Genomic DNA, 17,416 nt, shown 5'->3' with positions numbered 1-17,416 from the left:
ATCCAACCCGTAAACACAGAGGGTGGAAACTATACGGGACAGACAACCTGTCTCTTCAGCGAGGAAAATAAAGAAACAGATGAAACCTACAGATGACAAGAGATGTAAGTGACACCAACCAATCACACTGCACCTCATTTAGTTCCTGATCCAAACAAACACGCCGTAAGAAAAGAAGTTGGTGAGACAGCAAGGGAAATGTGAACACTGACTGGAAGTTTGATGACAAGTAAGAAATTATGATTAACTTTTAAGATGTGATCGTGACACTGTGATTAGGTTTCTTAAAAAAAGGATCTTCATCTTTTACTAAATTGTTTACATGCAGAAAATGATGTGACATCTGTGATCTGCTTCCAGGTCGCTGGGGGCCGGAGGAAAGATGAGTGGGGGCAAAGGTAAAGAAAGCTAGGTCCCAACACGCTAACCGTCGATGCCAGGGATGGCTACGTGCGAGTTCACTGCTCTATTTTTACGTTTGAAATTTTCCGTAACAGAAAGTGTTAAAAAAGAAAAAAAGAGCCATGTTCATCACAGAAAGTCTGGGAAACGCAGAAAAGTAAAAAGAAAAGAAAGAATCCCATGACCTTACCACTCACAGAGGCTACCACAAACAGAAGTCTTGTTTTTACTGTAATCAATCAAGTAGTCCATGTGTTTAAGAAAAAAAAAAAGCTGGAAAAAAGAGGGAGGAGCAAGTGAGGGCCTGTGTATGGGCCTGTTTCTGTGTAGTTCACACATTACGTCTACATCAAATTCCAAATTTGATGGTATAAAGAACTACAGTCACACACATGAACCACACCCACCCATATAACCTGAGAGGGCCGTCTACATGTCCCAGGGGAAGCTGACTCCCCACCTCCGAAAACCACGTGAAATTGATGACATTGCTTTCCCTGCGGAAGCTGCAAATTCATTCAGTTACTCACATGTTCATTCAACAAACACAACTCAGTTGTGCCCCCCCCCCCCCAGCCAGTTCCTGCCCTGTGTCTCCAGGGAGAGACACAGCCCTCAGGGAGCTCACGGGCCGGGAGAAACGCCAGGCTCGTGGCCCAGTCAAGTGAGCTGGGGGCTAAGTTATAAACGATGTGTACTTCCCTCCCTGGGAGGGTCCAGGGGACTCGGCACAGTGCGGCCACGCTGTAGGAGAGCAAGACAGGCTCTGAACGCATCACAAGGAATTGTCTTCCCGCCAATAATTCAAAAATATTGAAGTTTGGGGAAGACGTACTTGTAGTAACAAACGGGGGTAAATTCTGGTATTCCTCTCAAGCACACCCTTTCCAGAGTGGGAAAGAGGGAGGAACAGCACAGTGGGAGCTGTCCCTGGGAGTGGGCGGTGCGTGCCATGCCTCCCAGGACGGATGTCACCCAGCGGGAAAGGGCGTGCATATCACCACAACGCAAAAAAAAAAAAAAAAAAGCTCAAAGGCTCATGCATCATACTCCACTAAGTCCAAGTCCACGAAATGCCCAGTACAGTAAGAATTTTAAATTTATGGTAAAGAAATTCATAGCTTCAAATATTAATGGTAAAACCACGTACCAACGCCTGAGAGGAAACGAGCAGTAATTGCTGCCCTTCTTTAAAAGTCAGTAATGAATTTCCCACTTTGGTGTGACAAAAACGTACACATTCAACTTCCCTGCACTGAATTCATGAAAATTTCCTGATTGTTTTCCACATGATAGGCCCAAGAGCCTTGACCTAGAGCTAAAAAGAAGTTTACAACAGCCCATTCCATACCCGGGACTACTCAGGTTTACGCTCTCTGAAACAGAAAAAAACGTCACCTAGCTCAAACCGCTAAACACGTTAGTCAACGGGCTTTGCCAGTTTTCAGAAGCAAACGGGGGAAGGGAGACACAGACCCCCCCCCCCCATGTTTCTCCTTCTGCCCGTTTGTTCTGTTCTCGTGACTTTTACATCACTGCCTACGTGGAGACTGCTCAGAGCACGGCTGAAGGCAAACACAGGCACAGCAGGGCCACGAACGCAGTCAGAGAGCCGTCAAGTGCCCAGGCTGTCGGTCACAGCACAGCGCTCTGCGACGTGCCCACCCAGAAGCCAAGCCCCTTGACGCAAACCTGCCAGGGGCCACCAACACCCCCACACGTTATAAACAGCGGACCTGGAACTGGCCTATTCAGAGGATGATCCGAGGCCTCGGGGGGCTGGCATTCCTTCTCCTTGAGTTAGAGAAGATACTAGTGTGCTCCGGATTCAGTGAGCCAGGCCCCAGTCAGGAGGGCACCTACTCAACAGAGGGGCAGGGAGCTCTGCAAATCCGACTGAATTATGTAAAGGTGCATTAGCAGAACAGGCCTCTAAGAGCCCGGGGGCAGGGAGGGGACGAAGCTGTTTGCCTGTCACCTTCTCACGAGAGGAGTGACTGGCTCTGAAATGTATTTACTGGCCCAGATTACAGATGCAGCGGGTTATGGAAAAGAGAACAAAATAGTAACAAAGATTGGACAGAATAACTTTGTTACTCACCAAACCCCGGTTTTATCGAAATACATACCTTTCACGTTTGTAAAATAAAGGTATCCTCTCCCTCTCACACCCGAAGCAGGAGTGAGTCACTGTTAATGCTGCACCGGCAAACCACTCGATGCAATATTTACAACCAGACACACCAAGACCCTAGGGAGGGGAGAAGTTTACAGAAGCAAGCTTTGGGCGCTGGGAATCACCCCAGCAAAAATCCCCTGGACTCTCTCATACAAGAATAATGAGACCATCAGAGACAAGTCTGGAACAGGAAACCCATTGGAGAAATATAAACACTAGTGAGGGGTTAAAGGCACTTACTACACAGAAACAGAAAGTGCCCGAAGAGGAAGCAGGGTAAACAGGCTTTCTCCTGATCAACACATCTTGAGAAAGCAAGGATCATAGGGGACAGCCCATGGGGGAGAAAAGTGGACATGGGAACCAGAAGACAAGAGAAAGAGAGTGAATGTCCCTAAAAGCACCCTTGGGGCATCGGTGACCCAGCCACCCCTAGGGATGCCGGGGGCTGCCTTCTCCCTGACCTGGCCCCCATGCCCGGCTGTTTCCCCTTCCCGCCCAGGAATCCCAGCTGTGCTAGGAAGGCCCGAGCGCTGGGTACCACTGTCCTGTCCCAGGGGCTTCGTCTTCAGGGACACTGAGGAGAGAGCACTTCCTGTCCTGGCCCCCTGCCCGCGGGATGGGAACGTCCCTTCCCACTTCCCAGCCCAAGTCACTGCCATTCAGACGTTGGCCCCTACTGCAGGGAGTGGGGGGAGGCACACCTCCCCCACCGAAACCACCTGATGCTATCCTTTTCAGGAGTGCATGCAAGGGCGACCCCGGGATTCAGACCAGTTGTGCAGTGGGGCAACCCCTCGGGACCCAGGCTGGGCGAGGGGCAGGGGTGTCCTCCGGTCCAGGCCTGGCAGGGGCAAAGGCGACCCTTATGGTTCAGGCCAGGCGGGGCCTGGGAAACCCTCGGAGCCCAAGGCCGGGGCAGGGTGGAGGTCGGGAGTGGACCCCCTTGTCCAGATCGAGCACAGATCAGACCTCGGTCGGAGAGCAGCGTCCCCGAGGCCCACCCAGGCTGGGCGGGGTCGAAGGCGTCTCCGGTGTCGGGCAGGGAGGGGTCGGGCCAGGGGTGGGGGTGACCCCAGGGTCTAGGTCAGGCAAGGATTCCGGGGAGGGGGGGTGGTCGGGCCCCGGGCCAGGGTGACCTCCGGGTCCAGGCCGGGCGGGGGCCGTGGCACTCACTGTTTGGGCAGCTGCAGGGCGGGCGCGCCGCGCCGCTGGAAGGCCCCGTCCACGAAGACGCCGTTCTTGCCAAGGCAGCGCAGGTAGAAGTGCGGCTCCTGGAAGGTGAGCTGCAGGTGGCGCCGCGAGATGAAGCTCGACAGGCCCATGCTCAGGTCCACCGAGCCCTGCGACGAGTTGCGGCCGATGGTGACGCTGGGCTGCCGCATGAGGAACTCGAACTCGCGGCCCTCGAGGCGCGCCAGCGCGGGCCCGGGGCTCCGGCGCACCGAGGCGGCCGCCGCGGCCACCAGGGCCTCACCCGCCGCGGCCCCCGCGCCCGGGCCCGCCGCCGCGCCGCCCGCGCCGCCCGCGCCCCCCGCGCCGCCCGCGCCCCCCGCGCCCCCCGCGATCGCGCCCGGCAGCGGCGGCGGCGGTGGCGGCGGCGGCGGCGGGGGCTGGGCGGGCGGCGGCGGCGACGGGGCTGCGGGCCCGGGCGCGGGGGCCGCGGGGGCCGCGGCGGCGGGGAAGGCGGCGGCGGCGGCGGCGGCGGCGCACAGCACGGGGCTGCAGGGCGCCGAGCGCAGCGCCAGCAGGGCGCGGGCCCCGCTGTCCTCGCCGACTTCGGCCATGTTCGCGCAGCTCCGAGCGGCCTCCGGCGGCGGCGCGGCGGCGGGGGGCGGGGCTCCGCGGGGCGCGGGCGGGCGGGCGCGGCATCCCGGGCCGGATCGCGGCGGAGCGGAGTCGGAGGCCGAGCGCGCGCGCGCCCCGCCCGCCGGCGCTCCCGGGGCGGGCCGGGGAGGTGTCCACCGCGCGCTGCCCTTCCCCGCACCACCCCCCGCCCCCAGCTCGCGCCGCGTCCTGGAGGGACCGGGGAGGGGAACCCCCGAAAGTCTCACCGGAAAGGTTTGCTCCCGGGTCACTGGGGACAGGGACAAGTGACCTCAGCCGTCTCCGGGGCCCGAGTCGCTCCCTCCCTCCGCCCACCCTCAACTCGAGCTCCCGAAAGAAGGGTTTTCGAACTGTAACTGAAGTTTGCCTAAAGATGCTTGCGGTCCCTGATGCCCTGTGTGCCTTTTTGGAGTCATTTATTCACTCGACAAACAGCCAGCTCAAATACCCCCGGGGAGACCCACGCTGGGCACCAGCTTAAGGGCGGCAGAAACCGCCTTACCCTTAAAACCATTGCCCAGCTGGCTCATCGGGGAGGCAGATGCCCGGCCAGTGGGGCATCGAGGCTCGGACCCCTTTAGTGCTCCAGTGTGCTGGTCATGCCTTCCTCCTTCAGCCGGGTCCCCTAAGAAAGGTGGCAACGTTTCCAACATTTAATAATTATCGAGGGGGGCGCCTGGGTGGCTCAGTCGGTTAAGCCTCTGCCTTCGGCTCAGGTCATGATCCCAGGGTCCTGGGACGGAGCCCCACATCGGGCTCCCTGCTCGGCGGGGAGTCTGCTTCTCCCTCTCCCTCTGCCTGTCTCTCTGACTACTTGTTCTCTCTCTGTCTCTGTCAGATAAATAAAGTTTTTTTAAAAAAAATAATTATCGAGTGTGAGAACCCAGACCCTCCGTGGTGGAGCTGACCGTTCGGTGGGAGCCGCAGACCTGAGTCAAGTCGCCAGGCCTGCAAGGCATTGCTGGGTCATGTCCCGCGAGGGTGCGGGGAGATGGGCGCCCCGGGGTGGGAAGCTTGCCTGCTTACTCACTTTCCGGCTGGACCTGCAGTACATATTGGTCCAATCATCACCTGAGCGAATACATAGATAGATACAAACATAGATAGGCAAGTGTTTGGGGGGGGCAAGTAACACATTTTTATGAAAAGCTGTAACAAGAGAACCTACTTGACAGAGGGAGGAGGACAGTAAAAAGGGGGTCAGGGATCCTTAGGGAAGAAATGACACATCCCAAGGATGATTTGGGGGAAAGAGAGGGTTTGGGGGCCTGGGGGTGGCATTCCAGCCAGGGGACAGCATGTGTTAAGGAAGGGAGGGTGGCACCTTCAGGGCGATTGACAGGTCCCTGGGGGTGGAAGCGACAGCGACCATGTCAGCTGAACCCGATTAGGCAAAAGAGCCTAAAGGGCCATTTGGGTCATGTACAGATTTAGGTCTTATTCTACCAGCCATGGAAACCAGTGAGGGGTTGTGGGCAGAAGGGCAGCATGCAGACCCACGGATCTGAAATAGAATCACTGGTTGTGTGTAGAGCCTGGATCAGAAAGGGGTCAGTGACTGTGAGGGGCCCGTTGGGAAGCTGGTGGCCCAGGCAAGGGGGTGTTGAAGGAGCGAGGTGGACAGACCTTGGGGGATTCCAGCAATATTTATGTCATCCAAATTATGTCATACACACTCGTGGTAAGAAGGTAGAATGGTGCAGCCGCTAGAGAAAACAATATGGCAGTTCCTCAAAACATTAAACATAAAATGACCATATGATCCAGCAACTGGACTTCTAGGTATAGAACCAAAAAGGACAGAAAGCAAGGTCTTGAAAAGGTATTTGTACACCCATGTTCACAGCAGCATTATTCACAATTGCCAAAAGGCGGGAGCCAAATTTCCATCGACCTGTGTGGGATGCACAGCCAAGGGAATATCGCTCAGCCTTGAAAAGGAAGCCGACTGACACCTGCTACCACGTGGAGGAAGCTGGAGGGCGCTATGCTAAGAGAAATCAGCCAGCCACAGAAAGACAAGTCCTGTAAAATTCCCGAGAGTGGTCAAGTTCTTAGAGACAAGACAGTAGAAGAGTGGGCGCCAGGGGCTGGGCGGAGGGGTGGAGAATGGAGAGCTAATGGGGACAGTTTCGGTTTTGCAAGATAAAGAAGTTTTGGTGGTGGATGGTGGTGACAGTTGCACAATAATGTGAATGTACGCAACACCACCAAACTGTATACTTAAAATGTTTAAGATGGTAAAATTCATGTGGTGTGTTTTACAATGGTATCTGTATTTTTAAGAGTGAGAGATTTACATGTAACCTCCAAGGTTCTTTCTTCTGGCTCATCTGAGGTGACTTCTTGCTTTTTAATGCCAGGTCTGTTTGAGGACAAGAGGTACGTATGTACCTCCAGGCCCCTCTGGCTGCACTTAATATGAAATGTGAAGGCTTACGCACAGACTGACAAAGCTATTCAAATCTTTTCCCGAGGAGCAAGAACCTGCATGGTGATAACACCAGGAGCTTGCAGGGCTGATGCCCAGTGACCTTGCGAAGTCCAGACACCCCATCGTTTGCAATTCCTTCCTCCAACAGCAAGCCACTGGATATACTGACAGCTTCAGCAGAGAGCGCAGGAGAAGGGCCAGTAAAAGACCACTGAAGAACCAAAATACAAGATGCTGAATTCTTGTCTCACTCTGTCCAGGTCTAGAGGGCATGCTGAAGCTGCTTCACAAGGCATGCACTCAAAAAAGGAGCAATGAATGGCTTGCCAGGGAGAACCTTGTCAACCTTTTGGATCCTACGATATCCAGGCTCTTAGCCTGATAGAAGCCTCTGAGCTGGCTGCAGAAAAAGAAAGGAACAGAAGTAACTCCAAGGTACTGAACCATCGACAAGAGAAGTAGGCTGAATCGGGAGGTGACAAGTAAGGCCGTGTTGAAAAGAGGCAATGAGCTACCTGGAGAAAGAGCCCATTAAAAAAAGAAAGAAAGAAAAGACAAAACATGTGAACAGATTATTTATCCAAGAAGATACATGGATGACAGACAAGCACAGGAAAAGAGGCTCAACCTCATTGCATGTTAGGAGCAAGTTAAAACAACAAGGAGATATCACTAGACACCTATTAAAATTACTTAAAGGAAATGATGAAGCCAACCGTCCCTGCCAATGAGCAACGGCAAGCTCCTTAACACAGCGAGCGCTTGAGAAAACGGTCTGGCGGTTTCTCATCAAGTTCAGCGGACCGACCTGATGGCTGGCAGTCCCATCGCTAGGCTTTAACCCAAGTAAGACGGAAACTTGTGTTGACACAAGGACATGTACACAAATACTCACCACCAAACACTGGAAACAGCCCAACCACCCAAATGAGCCTCGGCCGGGGGATGGATAAACAAACTGCCGCACAGCCACGTGATGGAATTCACGGCACCGACGAAAACGAGCAAAGTGCGAACGCGCGGAACAGCACGGGTGGAGCCCCGGACGCCCTGGGTGCGCCTTCATGTGTAGGACATTCTGGGCAAAGCACAACTGCAGAGACAGGAACAGACGAGTGGGTGCCTGGGGGCTGGAGGTCTGGGGAGAGGCTGACCCAAAAACGACATGCGGGAATTTTCTGGGGGGGGGGTGATTGTGTGACTCTGTGTATCTGTCAAAAGTAGCAAAACCGTGTACTAAAAAAAGTGAATTTTACTCTGTGTAAATAGTACCTTTTTACAAATTAGAACAACAGCAACTCTACAGAGCTTCGTTTATAGACCCCCAAACAAAGATTAAGAACCACGCTGCCCGAATCAGAAGCCGCGAGCCACCACTGGCTATTCATGTATGTTCTAATTAAAATGTGTATTTTATGTATATTCTAATTAAAATGAAGTCAAATGAAGCTTTCCATTCCTCAGTGGCATGGGCCATGTTTCCGGTGCTGGATCTGGAGAGCCAGGTGGCTGCCGTGCTGACCGCCGGCTGGGGTGTGGCCGGGCTACTGTCTTGGCTCGCTCCTCTCTTCATCTTCCCAAGTCAGGAACCATGCCAGGGACGGAGGAGCTGCACAAGACCCACAAAGAAGCGACGGTGGGCCCCCAACAGCTCTGAGGGGTTTTCACTTGGTCTCCTGGTCTGGGGTGGGTATGTGCAAAGTGGCAGAGCAGGACCCCAGCACGAGCCCGGAGGCTGACAGAGCCCCAGAGCTGGCTGAGTCTGAAGGCAGGCGGATGGGGCTGAGGAGGAGAGGCCTCCAAGTCTGGAAGCTGCTGGTCCACACCAGCATCCTCGAGGAGTGGGAGCTCACTTAGTATGTGTCGAATGCCTGGGGAACCCAGACCACCGTCTTCTCATCCTTTTCCTGTCTGCTGAGTGTCCCTTCCTGCGACAGCCTCAGCCTTCTGGGATCCTTCCTGCGGCCCCAGTACCGCTTCCTGCCTCTTTGCTGAGTCCCGAGGGCCTCACGTCATGCAGCCACGGGACCTCTGGCCATTACTGGGCAGGACTGCGAAAGACAGCCAGAGAGGGACAGAGAGAGAGAGAGAACAATCCTCCATAGAAACACCTCCTTGCTCATTTGAGACCACAGCCCAAGAACCCGAGAGACGTGAGCCCTGTGTCCGGAGCTCCCGGGGAGCAGGCTGACTTGTTTTTCTTTTACAGCCTACCACCCCCAGCCACCCTACCGTTCCTGAAACACCAGTTCAGGAAAAGCTGTGTCTGACTTCGACAGCACAGGACATTGCTGAAACCAGGGCACGGGTGGAAAGTACTCTTGGCGGAATACCCTGGTGTTGGCGCTTAGAAAAAGGGGCAGACTCACCTGGGCGGTTCTGGCTTGGGGGTCTCTCACGAGGTTGTGTCTGTCAAGATGTTGGTCGGGGCTGCCTCTTCAGGAAGTCTGCCTGAGCCTGGAGGATCCGCCTCCGAGGTGGCAAGCTCAGGCACCGGGCGGCTCGCCGATGCTGCTGCCTGGAGGCCTGCGTCCCTTAGCAGCTGGGTGACCTCCCCACGGGGCGGCTCGAGCATCCTCCAATGTGGTGGCTGGCTTCCCTCGGAGTGCGGGATCCAACAGACAGCAGAGCGGGGGCTGCAAGGTCTCTGTGTGACCCTCAGAAGCCCCACCCTGCCATTTCTACAATATCCCTGTGGTTACAAGGTCAGCCCAGTTCAGTACAGGAGGGGACCCCACAGGCCACCAGGAGAGGAATGGAATGGAGGAGGAGACGCTCCACACATCTCTTTAGCAGCCCGACAATCTGCAGGTGATAACCATGGGAGCGGTCTGAGGAAGGCCAGCTCTGAGCTGGTTGGATGGTGGAGTGGCCAGTTAAGACAGAGCGGCATGGAGGGACGCTGGAGGGGGCACAGACTTTGGAGCTCGCCATGTGACCGTGGACAAGTTATTGGGCATCCTCTGCTGTAATACGGACTTAGGGGCCTGTGGGAGAGCTTAAAAGAAAACGTCAATAGGGCTGCAAGACACTCACGAACTCACTCACGTCACTCCGAGAAACGCAGCGTGTTTTATAAGAATAGACTTGGAAGCGAGGACAGCAAGACTCTTAGCTCGAAGGCCAGCTCCACGGAAGCCCCCAGAAGCTGCTCAGCCCGGCAGGTCTTGCAAAGGAGAGCGCTCTGGACGTACTGCAAGAGCATTGCACGCTGGACGTGCCAGGGGATATTTTTTTCTGATCTTTACCGTGAAGACCTGATGGGGTGGGAAACTTGCGAAAGTGCCGGGACCCCCAGGAGTGAGCGTCTTTAGCTCTCAGACGTGTCCAGCATCGCGTCATGCAGGGGTGGCTTTCCTGCCCCTGCGGGCTCCCCTGGTGCTTCCTGTTCTCGGGCTCGCACTCTGGGAGGTTGTGGCTCTCTGCGTCCGCTGTCTCTCTGGTGTGGCTTCTCTGAGGCATCTGAGAAGAGCTGTTCATTTTCCACCCTCCTCGCGAAACGTGGACCGGAGCCACGGCATCTCCGCCCCTGGCGCGCGGGCCTAGAAACGGGAAGTGATTGGAAGTGATCCTTCAGCAGCTCCGCTTCTGCTTCTCGGCGAAGGTTTCGTGCATCTACGGGGTCACGCCAGGCTTCCCGGCCTCAGGTCAGAGCCCAGTCCGTGAAGCATTACGGTGTGGCGATGTGGTGGCCGTTCTAAGGCTTCACGATCCCGAACACGGGCAGGAGTACCTGAGGGACAGCTTATGGCCCCTGCGGTTCCAACACGCAGCCGCCGGTCAGGCAGCCATTGAGCATTTGAAATGCGGCTGATCCAAACTGAGATGCAGGTCAAACACACTGTGCTATGGGTTTCAAAGACTTAGTTAAAAAAAAAAGCAACATATTATTACTATATTCATAGTTTTATGTGGGTTACAGTTTGAAATGATAATATTTGGGATATACTGGGTTAGATAAAGGGAATACTAAAATTAATGTCACTTATTTCTTTTCACCATTTTATTTTTTATTTTTTTTAAATTTTATTTATTTATTTGACAGAGAGAGACACAGTGAGAGAGGGAACACAAGCAGGGGGAGTGGGAGAGGGAGAAGCAGGCTTCCCGTGGAGCAGGGAGCCCGATGCGGGGCTCGATCCCAGGACCCTGGGACCATGACCTGAGCCGAAGGCAGACGCTTAACGACTGAGCCACCCAGGCGCCCCTCTTTTCACCATTTTAATGCAGCACCTAGAAAATTTAGAATTGCATTTGTGCCTCCCATTATATTTCTGCCGGGGGTGTGTTAGAGGCCAGGGACACTTCTTTGGTCCAATCGATGTTTCTGTCTTCGTGACGATGCTTTCGACTTGTGTTTGAGCAGAGCGAGGGCTCCTAGCTCTCAATTTGGTGTCTCTGTGTCATGTGTATTCCTTCCACTCTTACTTGTCAGATCGCCTTGTGCAAGTCGCAGTGTCCAGGGGGCCTGCGCCCAGAGCTGAATCCGCCACGGGAGGGCAGTGCAGACGCCGAAGGAACATGCAGTGTCTGGCGAGCCACGCGCTGTGTCTGCCCCGGGGTGGCTTTGGTCTTCAGCCACGGAAACAAACGACGGCCAACTTAAACACGAAGGGAATTTATCAGCGTGTTGCTGGGCAGTTCACAGAACCAAAAAAGCCAAGATGCAGGTTTCCGGAAAGGGCAGGAGTCAGCTGCCCTGGGGATTTATGGCAGCATCACCCCAAGGCTGCTCTCTCGGCCCGGGGGGGTGGGGGTGGCGGGGGCCTGTGGGGATCGATCAGCTCAGGCTTCTCCCCTTCTTGCACCATCCCACGCCAGCCGAGCGGGGCAGCAATGCCCAGGACATGGCGGCTGATTGGCTGGCAGGGGCTCTGGGCCCAGGCCTGGGAGGGGGAGGGTGTGCTGAGCGGGCGGAAACAACACTGCCTCATTCCAACCTCATTTCGTCAGTGACCACTGGAGGACTCCGCCAATTCAGCTCTTTTGAGAGACTCTTAAGTGCATCTTTGCAAACTTTGAAATATGGAAACACATCAAACATGTAGAGAAGAGGACAGAATAAGAAAATAAATCTCCACGGACCCGTCGCCCAGCCTCCACAAGAATCCGCGTCGGGTCAGGCTTGTTTCATCAATAAGCCACCCAAATCCTCCTGAGTTATTTCGGAGCAAATCTCAGGCATTATATCATTTCCTGTAACTCAGTGTGTATCTCTACAAGAGTTTGCTTAAAAAAAAGAAAAAAAACAACAACCAACATAACCACGATATTATCACCCACAAAAGAATCCCAACAATGCCGTAATATAACCACGTTTCTGGCCGGTGTTCAGATTCTCATTTTTTAACAACTTTATGGAGGTAGAATCTCCGTATCAAATTCACGAACTGTCGCCCCGTCCAGTCTTCCGGTATTATTTAGAATGTTTCTGCCACCCAGAATGCTCCCTCACGCCCTTGTGCAGCCAGGCCTCACCTGGCAAAACAGTCTAGTGAAAAGTTAAACATACACTCAGGGTGCAACCCAGCACTTCCACCCCGAGGAACCTGCTCAAGAGAAATGAACACACATGCCGAAGACCACTCCATGAATGTCTAGAGCAGAATTACTCATGAAACCCAAACTGAAAACAATCCATGTGTCTATCAACCAGTGGGCTGATTGTTTTTTTTTTTTAAACCGGTAGAGTCCTACAATCAAGCGCGATCAGCGCTAACAAGGCGGGACTGCTGATATGTGGGACAATACGGATGAACCGCAAGCCGGGTGCTTAGTGAAAGCAGCGAATCATCCATGATGGATGATTCTGTGCGTGGGAAATGGGTAAGAAGGGAAAACTTTAGAGGAGAAAGCATCTTGGGGCAGCCTGAGTGCCCCTCCTGGAACCCTTCCCTCTCCTCTCTCCTTGGAGGCTCTAGGATCACCCTCCAAACTGGAAGCTGGTGCTTTCAGTTCTGCAATCCCAGCTGCCCCCAAACAAGGGCACACAAGGCTTGGCTACTTCCAGAAATAAATGCAGACAGAACAAGATGCAAATTTAGATATCAGGAAATATCCCGCCCACATCATGTTAAGGATCATGTTTTCATGTCTTAAAACAATACTTTCTTCTGTTCTGTTCAAAGTCATTTTTTTGTTTTTGTTTTAATCTGATTTGCTAGCAGATACCAAAACGGAGGGGGGTGCTGTCACATCTATTTGTAACCAGGAGGCTATCCTTCAGATAGGGTGGGTTAGGGGTCCCAGTCTCACGGTTCTCGGCGTCTCACTCGTACCTAAGAGTGCACGATCTTCTCCATGACCCCTGCAGTTTCACCTTCTCATCCATCCTTGGGAGGTGGTTAGAGACCATTGTTGTCCTGGTTCGACAGTGGGGAGGATGGAGACTCAGCTCGATGTGTCTCGTCCCAGGACACAGAAGCTGCTGGTGAAAAATTAACCAGACTAGTCCCACAAGCAGATCTCTCCCTTTGGCAATTCACTGCATCATACTTCATTTCCGTTAACCTTTATTGAGCTCTTCCTGTGTGCCAGGCGCTGTGCAAGCACCTCGATTATCTTATTTCATCCTCTAAACGACCCCGTGAAGGCATGATCACCAGCCCCGTTTGACAGTGCAGATAAGTGAACAGAAGTTTAAAGAAGTGAAGGGGGTCACCTGAGGGCCGCGGCTCGTTTAGCTCCCAGACCAAGGTGTTGTCAAAGCCCACTCGGGCTCTCTGTACCCCCTGCTCCTTGCAAATTGCTGAAATTTATTAGCTGAAGGGGAATTTTCTAAAATACATAGGCAAAAAGCTTTCCCTTAATCTTTCCTACAAAATGCTTCGTCACCCACCCAGGTGACAACACGCTTCTGCCGCTGAGGTTAGGAGAGCTGACGCATACGGGTGCAGTGGGTGTGTGGACAACCCCCGCAGGTTTCAGGTGCAGCTCCCACACTTACTACCTGTGTGACCCTGGGCAAGTTACTCGATCCCACCCATGCCTCAGTTTCCCCACTTCCCGTAAACCTCCAGGCTAGATGGGGGGGTCCTGTGTGTAGAAGGCTTGGTGCAGCGCCTGGTAGGTAAGCCAGATCTCAGTCATGCTGCTCATCATCGGGCTGGATCACTACTGCCGTTCAAGAAAGGTCAACTGCAGCCCATGGTCACTAATTTCATATGTTTCAACCTAAAATTATCATCGGAACTCAAGCTTAAAAAAACCCACAGATCCAAGTGTAGGAGTGCAACCAGAAATCCTCTGAGGTCTGAACAGGGAAGAAGATGGAGCCAAACGCAGCAAGACAAAATGAGATTGGACGTCACGGACTCCAGGCCACAGGGAGCGGCTGCCTGTTTCTCACCCGCTTCTAAATGCACATGACCACAGTCCCTGTTTCGAAGTGGGAGAAAAGGAAACAGTGAACGCAGCTTCCCATGTCTGTGAAGAAATTTGTAGCCTAGAGAAGGAAATGGAATTCGAGAAGCCCTGGCTTCCAGCCCAACTCCCAGCCATTTATCAAAAGTGTGGCTGGACCAGACGCACTCTGCGCTGGGGTCACTGGAAGCAGATGAGACATGGCCTCCTGTTCTGTGTGTACCTTTGCAGCTGATGTGCGCGGGGAGGCCACAGAACACACGTGAAATGTGCACAGCCCAGCATCCCCTGGCTGTCTGGTACCCACCTATCATATTTCCCCTCCACCATTTACCCGATCAAGGATTCAAAGGGAAAGACAAGCTGGCTAAGAGAGTCTTACAGAGCTTACGCTAATCGAAAAGGATTAAATCTGTAAGACATCATTTTGCTTCCCTCTTTTTATGTTTATCAGTGCCATGGAGAATGAGCAGCTAGCTGCTCAATTTGAAATGAGAGGGCATATTCACTTACCAGGTTGGAAATCCTCCCTGGCAAGCATTTTCTTACCACGCCAAGAGTAGCAAATGCAGGTCCTGGAGGATATTTAGAATAAACCTAGAATAAAATGATAGTTAATGTCTGAGAAAAGCACCAAATAAATAGAAGATATTAAAAAAAAAAAAAGTACAGGACCCAAGATCCCTGAGCCTCTCTCAAAACTAAGAATGTAAACCGCTGATTCCCACTTGGGAAAAGCCATGCTTGAGCCTATGCACAGAGAGACAAATGGAACTTCTACAAGACCTTCATGTTTCTCTTCGGTGACCATGATGACTCAGCAGCCACCTTGACTGCCCAGCCCCTCACCTACAGACTTTAATTAGCCATCGAAGATTTACAACGCTCCAGGGTGGAGAGACTTCTCCTCTCTAGGCTGCCAGAAGTGAAGCGGTGTCTGAACGAGGAGATGGGGCCACACGTGCCCCGGAGGACACCGTCGGGCTCCGCTGGCCGTCACATGCTCACAGGCGGTGCAGGGTGGCTCATGATTACAGTCTGGAGTGACAAGGGCAGAACCACCGGCAGCCTCTTCCATGTCTGTTCTGCACTTCCTCCTCATTCGCACAACTCCGATTTTGCCTGGGCTGGGCCTGAGCCCAGCCAGATCACGACGGGCCTCTGCCTTCCTTGAGGCTGGGGGCGGCTATACAATGTCACTGTGGTTAATGTGCTTAATCAGAGGTCATGGGGCTCATGATGACCGGCTCATTCCAGTCTGCCTAGACTTTCTTGGGTATAGCGATGAGAGTCCTGCCTCCTGGGAGACCCCGTGGTCCCGGACAAACTGGAACAGTTGGCCATCCTCCAGGAAGGCTCTTGGAAAGTGGCAGAGGCTGCTGGCCAGTGCGTGTCCCCTTTGCCTGTCCCCCCTCTTGCTGCATGGGGCGTGGGCTCAATTCTAGAGGCAACCATGAAGCATCACACATGAAGACAAGAGCCACTGACTTATTTTAACAGACAGAACTTGAAGAAGAAAAAAAAGGACTGTGTACTAGGTATAGGGTTGTGAACTAGGTAACCAAAGGGTAAAGAGCAAACTCAGTGTCTCTTGGAGGTAGCAACAAAATGACATGCATATCACCCCAGGGGACAAAGCAACAAGGTTGGAATTAGGAGCTTGGAGTAGTTGAAAGTCTGATTTGTGAGGTGGGGGCTGGCTAGTGCTGGTGATTCTGAGGGGTCTCAATGAGTTGTCTCTTAGAAAAATAGCAGACAGGTGCTGCAGTAAGGGGTGGAGGAATTGGGGGTAAAGAAGCCTCCCTAGGACAGAGCTTACAAGCAGAGACCGAAAGGGAAGGAACCATTCAAATTGTTTGGACAATGCATCCATATTTTGCAAGTGGTGGTGGTCCGTTCATTCCCAAAGCTTTCTAGTATTCCGCTGTATGAATACACCATTCTTTATTCATTCAATTGTGGACGGACATTTTCAGCAATGACTCTATGAACGCTTCCTGTCTACGTACCTGGAGTGTATGAGCACACATCGCTCTAAGTGTTGCTCAAAGCGTGGTCTCCAGAGCAGCGGTGTCAGCAGTACCTGGGGCCTTGTTAGAAATGCAGATTCTGGGGTCCCACCCAGACCTTTGGACTCAAATTCTGGGAGTGGGGCCCAGAAGCCCCCCAGGGGATTTGGACACATGAGAACCACTGTCCTCGGTTATGTATCTGGAAGTACACTTGGGGTCACATGATATGCAACATTCAAAACTCCTAGATAATGTCAAACTATTTTCCAAAGCCTTTGTACCAAGCTACACTCCCCCCTACAGTGTCTTCCAGCTCCCCTTGCTCTATAAGTTTGCCACCACTTGGCTCAGTCAGACTTTTAAATTTTTGTCAGCCTGGCAGGTACAAAGATGCCTCATCATGGTTGTAACGGGTACTTGGGTGACTGCTGATGAAGTGAAACACCTCTCTCAAAGGTCTACTGGTCATCCAGACTGCCTCTTATGTGCCATGCCTGTTCCAGCCGCTTACCCATTTTCCTCTTCGGTCATGTTTTTTTTCTCATCAGTTTGAAGCCCTTTAAGTATTTGGAAAATGGGTCTTGGTTGGCTGTACCTGTTGCAGGTTATCTCCTTCCACTCCAAGACCGGCCTTTTCATTTTCATGTTCTTTCTGTTGCTACACTTTGATGAACAACTTCTTGAGTTTAATTTAGTCTGATTTGTCCCTATTTTCCTTTATGATTGGTGCATTTAATGACTTAAGAAGTCATTCCTTACCTCACAGTCATGAAGATAATTCTCCTAGAGTGTCTTTGAAAAGTCTGTAGCTCTGCCTTTCACATTTAATTCACAGATCCATCTGGAGTTGACTTGCCTATGATGTGAAGTAGGGGTTCCATTTCTTTCACAGACGTGTAGGTACATAATCTTCTCAGCACCCCTGGTTGAAAACTATGTCTTTCACCTACAGCTCTGCTGGGCCCACTCTGTCACATGTAAAGTGCTCACAGGTACGTGGACCTGTTTCTGAGCGTTCTGCTGTCTCCTCCGGATATTTGTGTATACTTGGATCAAGACCACACAGTATGGGATGCTCTACCTACTCTGCTTCTGCCCCTCATGGCAGGATTCCTCCCCTCGGAGGAGTGTCAAGTGCCCTTGAGTCGGACTCTTCCCTTGTCCCCATCTCATTGGGTCAGGATGAGTTAACAGTTGCCT

At 52.8% G+C, this 17,416-nt stretch overlaps 1 protein-coding gene across 2 annotated transcripts in view; it reads right to left on the bottom strand.

Moving 5' to 3' along the window:
* FOXK1 (forkhead box K1) overlaps positions 1-17,416 on the bottom strand; it is an 82,850-nt gene that overhangs the window by 57,415 nt on the left and 8,019 nt on the right. The window contains exon 1 of one of the 2 annotated variants that reach the window (XM_036116560.2): positions 3,758-4,383. The exons of the other annotated variant lie outside the window; for it this stretch is intronic. Within the exon in view, the coding sequence (XP_035972453.2) occupies positions 3,758-4,368 (611 nt within the window). The 5' untranslated portion in view covers positions 4,369-4,383. Of the gene's footprint in view, positions 1-3,757; positions 4,384-17,416 lie in introns of those variants that run through there. 2 annotated transcript variants of the gene reach the window in all.

This window comes from Halichoerus grypus, chromosome 6, assembly GCF_964656455.1.
Source record: "Halichoerus grypus chromosome 6, mHalGry1.hap1.1, whole genome shotgun sequence".
NCBI classification, from domain to species: domain Eukaryota; kingdom Metazoa; phylum Chordata; class Mammalia; order Carnivora; family Phocidae; genus Halichoerus; species Halichoerus grypus.
Note: the sequence above shows the minus strand (reverse complement) of the source record. Positions and strands in the feature narration are given on the sequence as shown.